The sequence below is a fragment of the Lutra lutra genome, chromosome 9 (assembly GCF_902655055.1).
Source record: "Lutra lutra chromosome 9, mLutLut1.2, whole genome shotgun sequence".
In the NCBI taxonomy this organism is placed as follows: Eukaryota; Metazoa; Chordata; class Mammalia; order Carnivora; family Mustelidae; genus Lutra; species Lutra lutra.
In genome coordinates this window covers 114,181,047-114,196,730 of record NC_062286.1, presented here as the reverse complement: position 1 = coordinate 114,196,730, position 15,684 = coordinate 114,181,047, and the positions used below count along the sequence as shown (strand labels likewise).

At 40.7% G+C, this 15,684-nt stretch overlaps 2 protein-coding genes across 4 annotated transcripts in view; both read left to right on the top strand.

The window, feature by feature from the left end:
- ATRN (attractin) overlaps positions 1 to 15,684 on the top strand; it is a 155,171-nt gene that overhangs the window by 60,314 nt on the left and 79,173 nt on the right. For all 3 annotated transcript variants that reach the window (XM_047744160.1, XM_047744162.1, XM_047744161.1), the window contains exons 7-11: positions 5,133 to 5,223; positions 6,123 to 6,366; positions 7,114 to 7,297; positions 8,312 to 8,466; positions 12,898 to 12,982. In XM_047744160.1, the coding sequence (XP_047600116.1) occupies positions 5,133 to 5,223; positions 6,123 to 6,366; positions 7,114 to 7,297; positions 8,312 to 8,466; positions 12,898 to 12,982 (759 nt within the window). The remainder of the gene's footprint in view (positions 1 to 5,132; positions 5,224 to 6,122; positions 6,367 to 7,113; positions 7,298 to 8,311; positions 8,467 to 12,897; positions 12,983 to 15,684) is intronic.
- Positions 11,307 to 12,491, top strand: LOC125108399 (homeobox protein NANOG-like). Its single transcript, XM_047744163.1, has one exon. The coding sequence runs from the start codon at positions 11,307 to 11,309 to the stop codon at positions 12,237 to 12,239; it is 933 nt and encodes a 310-aa protein (XP_047600119.1). The 3' UTR covers positions 12,240 to 12,491.

The window sequence follows — 15,684 nt, the reverse complement described above, 5'->3', positions numbered from 1 at the left end:
TTCCTTTAGAGTAGTGGGCATCATTTTTAATGCTGTGTATGCCCCTTGTTGCATTTGCTCATTTTTTGCCTTTTCCACTATATGTTCTCAGAGGTTAGAGACCTTGTTTGCTCACTCAGCTCAGAGCTCAGCTCATAGAATGTGCTCAAATAAGTGTTTATCAGGTGAATAAGAGAGTAAATGAATTACTTATTTCCTTCACACATACTTGTTCCTGGAAATATTGTTACCTCTTGCTTTTATGTGACTGGTACACCTCACAGGCCACATTTGTTTGTAACATTTTTTCTGCTTGTACTTGATCAAAACATGATTTTTACAACTTTACGTGTTTCATGTAAAAAATTCATATAGTTTCAAATAAATTTTTACTAACTCATGGAAAGTAAAAACACAGTGATTCCTTTTAGAGGAAGTATTTCTGGAACTGAGATTATAAGTTTTATCATCATTTATATTCTTACACAAACATATTTCAGCAGTTGAGCTTACTGTTTTTTCCACAACCCTGTTAACCCAAAAGGTTTAAGTTGCATTAAAAAGCAGTCCCCATTTTATGTCACCCAAGAGTCTTCTTAGACAAATGATCCTGGTCTTCTGGGTTAAGATTTTTTTTTTATAAAGATTTTTATTTATTCATTTGACAGACAGATCACAAGTAGGCAGAGAGTCAGGCAGAGAGAGAGAGGAGGAAGCAGGCTCCCCGCTGAGCAGAGAGCCCAGTACGGGGCTCAATCCCAGGACCCCGGGATAATGACCAGAGCCAAAGGCACAGGCTTCAACCCACTGAGCCAACCAGGCACCCTGGGTTATGATTTTCAATTGAAACTTCATCACTGAATTTCCTTCCTTTAAGCAAAAAAGTGTTTTAAAAAAAATGTCTAAAAAGAAAAAGTAAGGAGGCACCTGGGTGGCTTAGTTGGTTAATCATCCAACTCTTGATTTCAGCTCAGGTCATGATCTCAGGGTTGTGGGATCGAGCCACACATTGGGCTCTGTGTTGAGTGTGGAGCCTGCGTAAGATTCTCTCTCTCTCTCTCTCTGCCCCTCCCTACCCCACTCAGACTCTATCTCTCTTTAAAAAAAAAAAAAAAAATTAAAACAAAAAGATTGAGCAGCAAGTAACCAAACGAGGAAGGAGTATCACCTAATCCAGTAAACTTTAAAACAGACTTACAGGAACCATACAACTGACCCCTTTTTTGCCCCACAGAAATCATATGGCTGAGATTCTGAGAGCTCTTACACCAGTCTTACACCAGTCTGGTATTATAACACCAAATCTGGAAGATGCAAACTGAGTGGGGATCATTGTTATTTCACTCTCTTAATTGAAGAGTAGAAGACATTGTTGCTGGGGAGCACTGGGTGAAAAGAGGGAAAAACCTCTCTTTGCCCAAAAGTCAGGGCCGCTTCTAATTTGGGCTATGCCTTGACCCAGGACACTCCAAGGAGAGCAGAGTCTGGGTGATTTATTCTAATAGACTGTATGCTCCCCCATCTTAGCTCCAGCACATCTTCAGATTTCAGAACAGTGGATAGAACATAAAATATCAGCTCTCACACTACAGCTAGGATAGAAGGGTAAAGTTTTCTTAGACATTGCAGAAAAAGAATTAAGAAACCATCCACGCTTTGCAAATGTCTGGAGAGCAGTGTCTAACCACAAGCATGATGAAAGAAATGACATTGTAGTTAACGCAAATATCCCATGATGGGAAAATAAAGAGGAAGGAAACAGCATGTAAATGCTGACAGCTGATCATAGAGGAAAAATAAGAGAGATTGCTTCCATTTGCTTGATGCTGCACATCACCTTAATGAGAATTCAAATTAAAAAAAAAAACAGACAAAAAAATGATAATAATGCAATGAAATGGAAGATTATACATCCAAGGAAATGTAAATAAATTACATATAGCAGAAACTGGAATGAAAATCGAATCACTGACAGCTTTATAGACATTCCAACAAATACTGATTGAAATAATTAGAAAGCAAAGAGACACAGAAGACAGGACATCCAATATAAAGGTAATTGCTGTCACTAAAGAAAAGAACCAAACAAATAGGACAGATGGATTGAAATAGCATAAGAGGTTTCAGGAAAATTATATAGCTCTTCCACAACAAGACCGGATTTGATCAAGTTATTGAACTTTTGGCATAAAGGACAGATATTTGGGTGGGAAACCTCAGGGAGTTCTGTGCCTCCTCTGGCTGGGGTCACAGTCAATCTGCAGAGAGCCTTCACTGTGGTCTTAGATGATCAGACACTGTGATTGGAATACCAGGCCATTGTGGGTGGTGGAGTGTGTGCCCCGTGTCATCATGGTCATCATGAGACCAACCAGCAAGGAGGAGTTTGGGAGAGAGATGGCTGCAGCTCTGGAAGACACCTGTTACTGAGTTCCTGAAGTTTGTCTTTGCTTATCTGCTTATCCACGTCTTAGAACTAGTTGTTCAGTATTCTGTTATCTTGGACTGAGCTCCCAGAAGAATTTATTTAGTGCTTAGAATTTCTTATGTTTTATTGCATCAATATTTATCTTAACTTGTGTTTGCTTCTCTGGGTTGTGAAAAGAGTCACAACCTGTTAATGTAAGATCTTTTGGCAGTTCATCTGTGCCGGGTTATTGAACCTGCCAGTGTCTTAGTGTCTCTGATAAGCTCTTGAGCTAAACTGTCATTGACTAGGAGGAGCAAAATGCATTAAGATACAGATTGAGCACCCTCTGTGTCACTTGAAAGAGAGGGGGATTAAGTCATCTAGAGATTTGGGCTCCCACTGTTTCTTTCCTCTCTTTCAACTTTATAGAGACAGGCCTCTGGCTTGACCATTAGGTGTCTTATGTATTTTCAGAAGCCATGCTAGTCCTCAGGAGAGCCCTTCCACAGCCAGAGGTCCATAGAAGTATTATAGTGCTACGTAGTCCATTTTGTAAAGACATTAGCCTGTTTGGATTTTAGTTATTTCTACCTAAGTAAAATATAATATTGTGACTTTAAAAGGTAGTGAGAGAGAGAGAAGAGAGGAGGGAGAGAATGGGAGGACGAGAGAGAATGGGAGTGACAGAGTTCTTCAGGCTCCCAAACAGAAAAACAGACCACATAAAACAGGAAAAATCAGAATGGCCTTGGGCTTCTCCATCGCAGCATTCACTACCAGTATTATTTCAAGGGAGCAGCATCTGCAAAGTTCTGACGGCAAGAAAGGATGACCCGAGATACTATACCAGCCAAGATGTCATTCAGCTCTAAAGTGAGCAAGCAGATATTCTTAAACACCAGATAATTTAGGGAAAGGAACACATAGGAGCTCCTCTAGAAAATAACCACTTGGCAACAAAGTCTGGCCAAGTAAGAATTAAAGACTCAAGGAGAAGTTGTGGTAAGAGGATGGTGAGGAGATTGCTTCACCTAAAAGAAAGGCCCAGTACTAAAGAAGTATGAAATCACAGTTATCGAGTGGGATGTGAGTACGCAAACCTGGACAGTGTAAAAATTATTTGACAAAAATTGGGAGAAGAAATGGGAGGAAATGTGAATGCTAAAGTTTTCAACTTTCAAGGTGGGAAGTTAATGGATTCTGTCCAAAATTAACTTAATTTTGTATGTAACTTAAAAACTAAAGTGAATCCAACTTCTAAATAATTATTCATGTGTTTTTAAAAATGTGGAATATTGAAATAATACATCAAATCATAGCTGGTATTAATGTAGCATTCATATTCAGTAAATGTCACCATTTTGTTTTAGATCATGCATAAAATCTTTAAGTCAAAAGGAAAGGTTCAGAGAATAATAATGAATCCTAATGCATACACCACCTAAGTTAGGAAATAAGACATTGCTAATATAATTAAAGACCCCTGCATGTTCCACCCCAGTCTCAAAGATAACCAATATCCAGATTTTTTGGTGTTTGTTCACATACATATCTTTACACTTTTAGTATATATGAACATATATAGAATTAATAAATTAACTGTTTTTAATCATTAAAGAAACAGTATCCTGCAGTTTGATTTTTTTAGCTTAAATTGTTTTGAGACTTATGTTGAGAAGGTGTTCAGGTATATTTATTTTTCACTCTATAATTCTATTAGATAGCTATACTACAATTTATTAATCCATTTTCTATTGATGGACATTTATTTGTATTCTTTTTTGCTTATTATGTTGATAATAAGATTTTCTTACATCTTCTTGTTCACATAATAATGTTTTTCATGATAAAACAAACTTGGATTATTCAGGAAAACTTAGAAAAAATAACATTTAGAGTAGAACAATAGCATTGGTTTCCCTTTGATTTCTTTTTTCTATTAAATTATATAAAATTAACACTGTTTATTAAAAGTATCTAGAGGATGATCCCCTTTGTATAAATGTATATTGTCAATGTATTCTATTTGTATATATACATGAAAAAATGTCTGGAATGATGTTAACTTAATGTTTAATGCCATGATAGCCTAGTTTTCTTGAAAATATGACTTTAAAAAAATCAGTTAGGAGTGCCTGGGTGGCTCAGTGGGTTAAGCCTCTGCCTTTGGCTCAGATCATGGTCTCAGGGTCCTGGGATCAAGCCCCACATCAGGCTCTCTGCTCAGCAGGGAGCCTGCTCCTCCCCCCACCCTCCGGCCCGCCAGCCTCTCTGCCTACTTGTGATCTCTCTCTCTCTGTCGAATAAATAAAATCTTTTTTAAAAAGTCAGATAAAGAAAAGGGAAAGTTAGGAATTTTCTTTTACTTAATCATCATTCATTTTCAGTACCTGTCTTCAATTTCACATGACTAAACGAAAGAGAAGTTACAGCAGTAAATGCCCCTTCTGTGTAACGCAACTTGCAAGTGACTTAGACTGTGTGTAGGAGAGGTTTCCAGGGAGTATTAGAAACTTCCAATAGCTTTGGTTTCCCTTGTCCCCGGGTTGTGCAGCCCACCCCCCCGCCTCAAGTTCTGACTTGCCTCGTGGACTCAGCTGTTAGGTTGGTTTGTTTGGAGAGGTTCCTTACGGGCACGGCATATTTAATGAGCATCTCCAAACTGCATGATTATCACAAGTAGAAGAGCATAAGATACTCTGCTTTGTCATTTGGGTAAAAATATAATCTGTTTGTTTTGTAGGTATGACCTTGCTTCTAGGGAGTGGCTTACCCTGAATCGTTCTGTGAACAATGTGGTTGTCAGATATGGCCATTCTTTAGCATTATACAAGGTAAGATGTCTCCCCTCTGTACACGCTAGAAATTCCGGTCTTCCACACTTGCCTTATTATATCATGTAATTGAAAAGCTACATAGTGTTGGGGTTTTGTCGTTAATCTTCTTTGCTGTGGTAAAATACACATAATATAAAATTTACTATCTTAACCATTTTTAAGTGTACAGTTCAGTGGTATTAAAGACATCCCTAATGTGTAACTATCACCACCATCCAGCTTTGTGACTCTTCATCTTGTAAAACTACACCACTGAGCCTGTGAAATAATAACTTCCCACATCCCTCCTCCCCTCCAGCCCCTGGCAACCACCATTCTCTTCTCTGTCTCTCTCATTTTGACTTCAGTTTTGGTTTTTAGGTAGGGGGAATCTTTCTGGGGTTTTTTTGGAGGGGGGGTTGTATATAATAGGCTAAGTTGTAAGTGGAAATTAAAGTTGAAACCAGTTTAACCTGAGAGATTTTAATGGATTCGAGTAGTACTGGGCTATTACAGTTGTTGTACTAAATGGCTAAAAATTAATACTGTGTCAGTTAGCTTTCATGTTAATTAGGAAGTTTAGCCAAGAATAGCCACATTGCAATATAACTGAATAATCACTTTCATTTCCTTGTTTTTGTGGCTTATGGGAGGATGAGGAACTCTTCAACTTTATTTTTCCAAGCCATTTTATACCATAAGAGATCTCCTGTGAGGAAATCCAAGAACAGTGGTGAAGTGTTGGACATACAGGATATGATGTTTTATTTTATGTTGTTCCTTTCATTCCTTTCCTAATAATTTCACTAGTACTTCTTCAGCTAAGAATAACACTGAGGTTTTGAACTTCTTTTCTTTCTCGTGTTTGATGCTTTTGATGCTTTTTTTTAGAATTTTGTTTGCATTTTTTCCCATAGGATAAAATTTACATGTATGGAGGAAAAATTGATTCAACAGGGAACGTGACCAATGAGTTGAGAGTGTTCCATATTCATAATGAGTCATGGGTGTTGTTGACCCCGAAAGCCAAGGAGCAGTATGCAGTGGTCGGGCACTCGGCACACATGGTCACATTGAAAACTGGCCGAGTGGTCATGCTGGTCATCTTTGGTCATTGCCCTCTCTATGGATATATAAGCAATGTACAGGAATATGACTTGGGTAGGTGTATTTTTTCCAGTGGATCTTTTTGGAATGTCAAATTAAAAATCTCTACCCTTATTATTATGATGGTTGAACAAGATTCCACCTAACTTTGACCCTAGTTCTTTACCTCGAAATGCAGTTAATGTGGCTGTGTTCCCAGTAAAATTCAGATTATTGCTGCTATTATGTCATCTATGTTCCTTGCCATCAGTTTGGTGAGGAGCCAAAGATGACACTAAATGCTTTCGGTGTTGAAAATAAATAAATAAAAGTGGTTTGGAACAACCAATATTCTGAAGAAAAAAATTAGACGACCCTTTAGAGATTGGTTTAATGGACTGTGGTTTCCCCTTAATGTGTAATCTTTCCATTGGTTAAATTTTATTATATCTGTTGTGGTGGTATGGGAGCACCACCTGTAATTGATAGTTTGGGAAAGTAGGTCCATAAAGCACATCTGCGTATTGGTCACTGAAGGTCGCAGGGTATTAAGTGTTCAATTGAGGGAAATCCGAGTCTTTTAAATTTAATGTAATTATTTTCCAACATGATATAGTAGAACATCAGAACATTTAACAGATTGATGTTTGGCCACCTGGCTTTGTTACAAGTTTTAGATGGCCTTCCTTTAAAAACAAAAAGATTAAAGAAATGTATACATATCAAGCTTCCTGAAATCTCTTATTTTAAACTAGTTGGTCATTTTAAGTATTAGAGAGGAGGAGCCTGCAATGTTTGCCTTTAACTGTTTTCCTCTTCCAGCTAAGAACACGTGGAGTGTATTACAAACGAATGGTGCCCTTGTCCAAGGGGGCTATGGTCATAGCAGTGTCTATGACCATAGGACCAAGGCCCTTTATGTTCATGGGGGCTACAAGGCTTTCAGTGCCAATAAGTACCGCCTCGCAGATGATCTCTACAGATACGATGTGGACACCCAGATGTGGTGGGTGCTTTTTCTTGAGCTTTTACTCTAAGGTGTGAATTCTAGCAATTGTTGGGAAAATATTGGGCTCTATTTTTGTTCTAGGCCTAGCAGATAATTCTCTTCAGCATTGTATATAGAGAAATTGGGAAAGAAGCAGAAGGTAATAATGTACCGAGTATTTATTTTATAGCATTATTCTATAATTTTATAGGAGATTGATTAGAAAACACTTGACTTTTTTGACTGTTCTTTCAATTTTCATATCCTCAATACCTCTATAAAATTTTCGCTCTTCGAAATCCTGAGGAATAGATTGTTCTGCAAAGCTGTAATGTATGCACATTGCTGTAATTAAGTAAAATATATCCATTTCTTAACCTTGATGACTAAAGTGTCATCCTTGGGCTTAGTTACTGGCATCATTGCATGAAATCATCAAATAGAGGGGTTTCAGGACCTGAGTTAGAACTCTCCTCCCTCTGTTATAAATTGAACTATATATGAAGTGTGCTAATTTTAATGTACAGCAAATTTGAGTTATAAAATAGTGTCATTATATAAAGCAGTGGTTTCTCTTCTTTCTTTTTGTATTTGAGACCAGCTATGGATACCCATTTACAGTCTATCGTTAAAATGTCTGTCATTTTTAGTGGCGGTGTAATTGCTGTCATGTGGGTGTACTGAGACTGAGCTGTTGGAATTTTTGGTTTCTAGTTGTTGTCTTATTATTAAGGCATTATATGTAAGCTTTCATCTGTATTTGATGTGATTTCTACCCAGAAACTGGAATTATAGGGTCATAAGGTAGGAACAGTTTTAAGACTCTTAATATGTTTTGTCAAAATTTTCATAGGCCTTTAAGATTACATATTTATTTATTGTTGACAAAGTAACATATATAGGGGTAAATCTAGAAGTATTTGCACATTTGGATCTGAAGTTAAGAAAATGGTTGTGTTTGCATTAGCAAATAGATGATAAATATTCTAAAAAACTAACCTTGTATTTATTATTTTTAAATAAACTCAAAAGGACCATTCTTAAGGACAGCCGATTTTTCCGTTACTTACACACAGCTGTGATAGTGAGTGGAACCATGCTGGTGTTTGGAGGAAACACACACAACGACACATCCATGAGCCATGGTGCCAAATGCTTCTCTTCAGATTTTATGGCTTATGACATTGGTAAGTTTCCCAAAGCCATTTTAGTTTCAAAAATCTTTTTTATCTATGAGCAGCATTTTCTTTTTTTTTAGAGACAGAGCAGTAGTGGGGGATGGAGGGGAGAAAAGAGTATCTTAAGCAGGCTCCACACCCAGCACAGAGCACAGTGCACAGCTTGATCTTATGACCCTGTGATCATGACCATTTTCAAAATCAAGAGTCGGATGCTTAACCATCTGCACCACCCAGGTGCCCCTGTAAGCAGCATTTTAAAAGAAACTGAAAAATATCTCCAGTTAAAATTGGGCCGTTTGAAAGAGTCCAAATGGTATTTTTTGTATTCATGTGACAAATATTATACATGTATTTAAAAAAAGCATTACTTCTATATTAAGTTCTTTTTTATATTTCTTATTTAAGTTTTTAATATATTTTTCTATATTAAGTTCTGTTATGTGAAACACTCCCATTAATTGGTTGAATGTTAATTTTTGAAGGTGAGTTGGGGTGACCAGCCTCTTCTATGTTACAAACGAATGCTTTATATAATAGTCTTATGTAGTTGTGACCACCAGCATTGCGTTAAGTTGGTCTGACTAATAGCTTTATCACATTCCCTAAAAGATGGGTTTTACACATTTTTGAAGTCATACTTTGACATGGAATTTAAACGTTTTTTGGTGTGGTAGTATACTTGACCAGAAGAGGGCAGTATTTGTTCACGCAAAACAAATACTAGCTGTTCTCTTGTTTAAGTAATCATCAGATGTTCTTTTTTAACAGATGTTTATGTGCCTGCTACTGAGCTCGGGGACTGTAAGATGAGTAAATTACAGTGCTTGGCCTCACAGTGGGGGAGGCAGAAAACTGAGCAGACAATATAATTGCAATTCAGGGTGTTACTTGCTTTGAGAGGAATATGTGAGAGCATCTCTGGGCATGCCCTAACGCAGGAGGAAATGGGTTATGATCAGGGAAGGCCTTCTTAAGGAGGGTCTGGGTCCCGAGGAAGTCAGCTAAGTGAAGTTACGCAACAGCCCATGTACAGAGACACAGTGGCAAAAAGAGACTCTGCCACATACCAGGGGCCTCTGAATATCAGAGTTTGGGCTGTATCAGCTGCACATCAGGGAGGAACGGCTTCCGGCAGAACTAGAGAAGCCAGCAGCTAGCAGATTAGTCAGATCTTGAGAGACTTGTTATGCCATGCTAAGGAACTTGGGCTTTTTGAAGAATCTTACATAAGAGCTGATGGAATCGTATTTGCGTCTTAGGAAGATCTCTGTGGCATTGTGGTGAGTGGTTGGGAAGGGGCAGGAGAGGAGTTAGGAGGCTGTTGCAAAATCCTGAGGAGGGTTGGAGCCAAGGCTGTTGAAGTGGCAGTGAGGTTCAAGAGAGATGGGTTTGAGAACTGCTGGGAACTTGAGGATTGTTTGGGTGTGTTTTGAGAGAGGCAAACGCATCCTTATTGCCAGGTACCTGGTGTGGCCGTGGTAGACGGTGCTTTTTACCAGGTTGGAAGCAGAAGGAGAGGGGCTGGGTTGCGAGGAAGGGAATACAATGGGTTTGGGGGCATGTTCATCTGGAGATGACCGTGGGACCGACCCATACAGAGATTAGGCAGGTATGAGCCTCTAGGGAGCATGGGTCATCAGGGATGAGCAGAGAGTCAGAATGGATGGACGCCTGTTAGAGAAGCAGGAGGAACATGAGGCAAGATGGGTGACCTGTGAGGGAGCTGTTAACAGTGGCTACAGAGGACTCAAGGAAGACAAGGACTGGAGAGCCTTTTGGATTTCGCAACAAAAGATGTTATTTGTTAGCTTCTAGACAGGGAGGAGTAATCCAGATTGCAGTCATGGAAGAGGTATACCATAAAGGTTGACTAGAGTAAAAAAAGAAAAAGCCCCACTTCTCTGTAGGAAGAGAAGGTGTAGTTGAGTGTCTCCTTGGGCACATTTAAATGCTGTGGTAAAAGCCAGTTGAGACAGGAAGAAAGAGTCCCTGTCACTGTGTGGTTTTTGAGAAGCAAGGTGGGTAGGCAGGAAGCTTTGAGGGCTGATGGCCTCTTCTCTGTGTGAAGAAGACGGCCACAGAGTCTAGGCTGGGGAGAAGGATGCGAAAACTGTTGTTGGTAAGGTTGAATGAAGGTCTGGATCGAGTAGAAGAGCACTTGCTTAGTGAGCATGAAAATATGACTGTTTCAGAGAAGGGGTGTGAGTGAGGTTGGCAGGGTTCTGCCATGCCGGTTGGATGAAAAAAGGTCCAGAGAAGAATTGCTGTCATGGGTCAGGACAAAGGAAAATCAGTAGATGCTAGGGGTTCTAGGAAAGGACTTGAAGTTTGAATTTTTTATATATTTATCTATTTATTTAGTTTTCATTCTCCACCTGTATTTTCCTATTTTAGCTACTGAGTTTGGGCAAATCAATATGGAGTGGAAAATAATTATGGAGGGCACATGTTTTACTTACATAAATTTTGAAAAATACAAAATTTACCCGAGTTAGGAAGTGTTCTGGTGGGTAAACTTGATGGGCAACAGAGTGAGTGAGCATCATGGGTGTTGGATGCATTCACGAATTAGAATTGCCGTATTATCCTACACCCTTCTTCCATGCCACGCTGTTCCGCCGTTGCCCCATTTAACCTCAGCAATAATGACTTGATTAAGAAAAACCGAGGACTCCATTGGGCTGCTTGGCTCTTGCCCTTTCGGGGGTGACCCCCTTCATCCTGTCTTTCTCATACTTTTACACCTGGACGTCTTCCTATTCCTCTCGGCTCTTCCACCTGGATCCAGAAGCCTGAGCCTTCCTTACAATCTTGCTCTTTCCCCTCTCTACCCTCAACTCCCCAACATGAGTGCGGAACCAGCTCCGCCCCAGTGCCCGCCTGGCCCCAGAACGCCCGGGTCTAGGGACTCTTCTCCAATGCCTGAGGTTTGCAGGCCTGAAGGAAATTACGCGTCCCTACAAATGTCATCTGCTGAGACGCCCCCCGCGGAGACCGTCTCTCCTCTTCCTTCCTCCGTGGATCTGCTTGTTCAGGACAGCCCCGATTCCTCCACCAGTCCCAAGGTGAAACTACCGCCCACTTCTGCAGAGGAGAGAACGGGGAGGAAGGAAGACACAGCCCAGGGCAAGAAACAGAAGATCAGGACCGTGTTCTCTCAGACCCAACTCTATGTCCTCAATGATCGATTTCAGAGGCAGAAATACCTCAGCCTTCAGCAGATGCAAGAACTTTCCAACATTCTGAACCTTAGCTATAAGCAGGTGAAGACCTGGTTCCAGAACCAGAGAATGAAATGTAAGAGGTGGCAGAAAAACCACTGGCCAAAGGAGAGCAAGAGTGTGACTCAGAATAGCACAGCAGCCATGGAATACCCAGCCTTGTACTCCTACCACCAGGGAAACCTGATGAACACTTCCGGAAACCTTCCAATATGGAGCAGCCAGACCTGGAATAACCCGAATTGGAGCAACCAGACCTGGAATAGCCAATCTTGGAGCAACCACTCCTGGAACAGCCAGTCTTGGAGCAACCACTCCTGGACCAGTCAGACCTGGTGCCCCCAAGCTTGGAACAGCCAGCTCCACAGTTGTGGAGAGGAATCCCTGCAGCCCCAGATCCAGTTCCAGCAAAATTCTGTCAGCGATTTGGAGTCCCTCTTAGAAACTTCTGGGGAAAGCTATAGTGTAATACAGCAGTCCGCTAAGTATTTTAGTACCCAGCAAATCATGGATTTGTTCCCAAATTACTCTGTGAACATCCAGCCTGAAGATGTGTGACGACGAGTATTACTCGATCTTGGTTTGGGCGATGGCTGTGGCTGTTTCACGTCTCCTAGGCTTTGTTTTTTAGAGTCCTGTATCTTTGCCTTAATATTGTATTTCCCATTATTCTTACTGTATCTATTGAGGGGGTACGATTGGAGTCAAAGCTCTCAGTAGCGTTGGCTGTGCACAACATGGAACAGGTGTTTCTGGCTGTAGCTAACTGGATACAGTCCTACTGTGACTATCTTCAGGCTCTAGAATCTAACCTCAAGAATAGGAAGTAAAGATAGAAAGACATGTGATGAAGGATAATGGTATCTTCTGAGATTATTATCTTTCTTGTTAACAACCTTAGTTTTTAATGGTGAAGGGTAAAACTACAATGTGCTTCATTGATTTCCTCTGCCCCTTGTGAGGTTTTACTAGAACTGTTAATTCTGTAGAAAGATGTTTTGTATTTTAACGTATGATAATAGTACCAGTTTGGCTGGTTGGTGGATAGGTTTAAGTACAAATAAATAAAAATACCCACTTTAAAAAAAAAAAAAAAAAAACCGAGAAATACATTTTATGAGGTTGTGCTTATTGCAGTCTTCTCCCAAAAGAAGATGCCAGTTCCTACTGATTGTGAAGAGCAGCTCCTTCTGAAATGTGTTTTTCTTACTCCTAGCTTGTGACCGCTGGTCAGTGCTTCCCAGACCTGATCTCCACCATGATGTCAACAGATTTGGCCATTCCGCAGTCTTACACAACAGGTAATTAACTGAAGAAGTGCTTGCTTCTCTTCTCTTGTGTGTAATGTGTATGTGTAGTGTAGCGATGGAAATGGAGTTGAACATGAGAAAGTGGAATCCGACTTACATATTATTTTCGGGATTCCCTCAGCCCATTAGTTTGTTGCAGAGCTACGTACGTCTGAATTTCCTGATTTATATTTAAAATGTCTGATGTGGATTTGAATTACTTCTGATGCCCAGTTTGTTAGCATGCAGGAGTATGCTCTGTTTGGTGCGGTCTGCATGCACGGGACAACAGGAGGTCTTGTGGTACGGTCTCACGCCCCCCGCTGTTCACTGTTGTTGTCGTGCTTGGGTTGTCAGGTTTCTCTTTGTCAGATCTGAGTGGGAAGGAGGGGTTAAAAAAAGAAGAGAGGGCATTTCAGATGGATAGGATAGAGGAACAGAGATGGGCAAGTTATGAAGCTTCCTGCAGATAAATACGCAATCTTTGATATTCTGAAGTCTGTACTACATTTTTGTTGTGTCACTCAAAAATGCCTGGCCCGAGTTAACTAAATCTGCCCCTGGAGAAGGGGAATCCAGAATGGCCACTCTGCCCGTTCCTCACAGTGTACCTTAAAGATCTGTGATCTGTTGGGGCACCTAGCCAGCTCAGTCGGCGGAGCACGTAAAAATTCTTGATCCCAGGGTTGTGATCTTGAGCCCTATATTGGGTGTAGAGGTTACTTAAAAGTAAAATCTTTTTTTTTTTTTTTTTTAAAGATTTTATTTCTTTATTTGACAGAGAGATCACAAGCAGGCAGAGAGGCAGGCAGAGAGAGAGGAGGAAGCAGGCTCCCTGCTGAGCAGAGAGCCTGATGCGGGGCTCGATCCCAGGACTCCGAGATCATGACCTGAGCCGAAGGCAGCGGCTTAACCCAGTGAGCCACCCAGGCGCCCTTAAAAGTAAAATCTTAAAGAAAGAAAGATAGATTGGTGATTTGTTAAACAGCCTAGTCATATTCTTAATTTTTCCCATTTTGTTTCAGCTGTTGTGAGTGTTGTCTATTTCACCTTCTAAAATTCTGAGCCTTAACAATCCTGAAACTTCTGAAATGCGACAATGCCTACATTATGTTAGGACTCCCCCGGCTTTCAGAATTTCTGTTGTTATGATGCAAGATGAGATGGAGATGTGGGATTAGAAAAGCTGAGCCAACAGCATGTCTTGACGATGTCATGAAGGAGGAATGGGCAAAATTCAGTTACTTAGATATTGGGAAAAGGTGACAACTTTTTAAAGGAATCACTCAGCTGCAATTTAGTGATAAACATGATTTCCCTGTGAGAACATGTGATAGTATAGACTGACACCCATATTGATTTTAAGTGTCACCTTAAATTGTAGGCTATACTTCCTCAGTGAGGAAAACCCTGAGGTTTTCTAGTGAGTCCCTCTTGATGCTTTCATCTGAAAAGCAGTGGGGCTGTTTTGTCATCCCCTTGCCAGTGGGTTCCTGGCCTCCGCTTCATTCATCTTTATGCCCCTGCTTCTCCCAGCACAGTATTTGGCAGATAATAGACATTCGCTAAATTGTAGCAGCTCCTAGTCTGGTGATAGTAACTAGCAGATAAATGGATCTTCTATTAAAACATTCTAAGGTTCAGACTCAGAGAAGATGACACTTTACCAGCCGACAGACTTGAGCCACGAATCAAAATTAGGAATGGCTTGCCTGACTTACCATGATGTTTTCATTTCTGTGTAATTCCAGTGGTGTGTTGGGGCCTATCTGTGAATCATCTGTGTGTATGGGGCAGGCCTGGAGGGGGCAGCAGATGACGAGAGAGGCCTTGTCTAGTTTCATTTTGTGGAAGAATTTACTGAGAGAGAAACGTGGATATCATTTCTTTGTATCCCAAGGGGTGGTTTTTAGTCTGCCAGCAGCTTTGGGTCTGCTGCCTGTCACTTACCTGCTGTCCTCGTGGGTTTTGTAAGGGCAGTGGGCTGAGGAGCTGGCTGCGAGGCCCTGGGGCTGCGTAGAGGTGGCTGTTCCTTTCAGTTGCCTGCTCCAGGCCTTTTTGAAGGACTCTGCGTACCTCACATAGCCAATGTGTGACCAGATGGATTCAGAATTGCTGAAAACACCAGCTGTACTGGGAGGGGGTGGAGCTTCTTTGGTTTAAGCAGCAGATTGACTAGTTGAATCCAGACTGCTTAATGTGATACTAAACCCATCGTGAGATTAAAAATTAAACATCGGCTTCATTTTTGGTCATTGAAATGTGTCCATTTCTAGATATAGTATATAGCAGATACTTAGCCACAAAAATCTTTATGCTTTCATAAGTTAGTCTTGTGTTAATTTGAAGGCAGTTGAGGCAAGTGAGAGTGAATGACTTGATGCCTCATTGTGGGTTTGTTCTAAACTTCCTGGCAGATCAGAGGATCTCAGAGTTGGAAGAGATCCTGAAGTCATCTGCTCAAAACTTCTTAATGCAGTCATCCCCTTTAAAAGGTCCAGGGGTGGAAAACTCACCTAAGAAGGAAGCCCCTTCCTTTTCCAGAGACAACAGTGATTAGCAGGTTCTCCTTTATATGATCTGGAGTCCACTTCTCTGTCTCTTCTGCCCAGTGATCTTGTTTCTGTTCTTAGATTTTGCAAGAGATTATTGTGGGAGGCAGAGGTGGAGAGAGAAGCAGGCTCCCTGCCGAGCAAGGAGCCTGATTCGGGACT

What these genes read in the sequence shown, in the direction of transcription:
- LOC125108399 (XM_047744163.1), top strand. Translation starts at nt 11,307, where the DNA reads ATGAGTGCGGAACCAGCTCCGCCCCAGTGCCCGCCTGGCCCCAGAACG.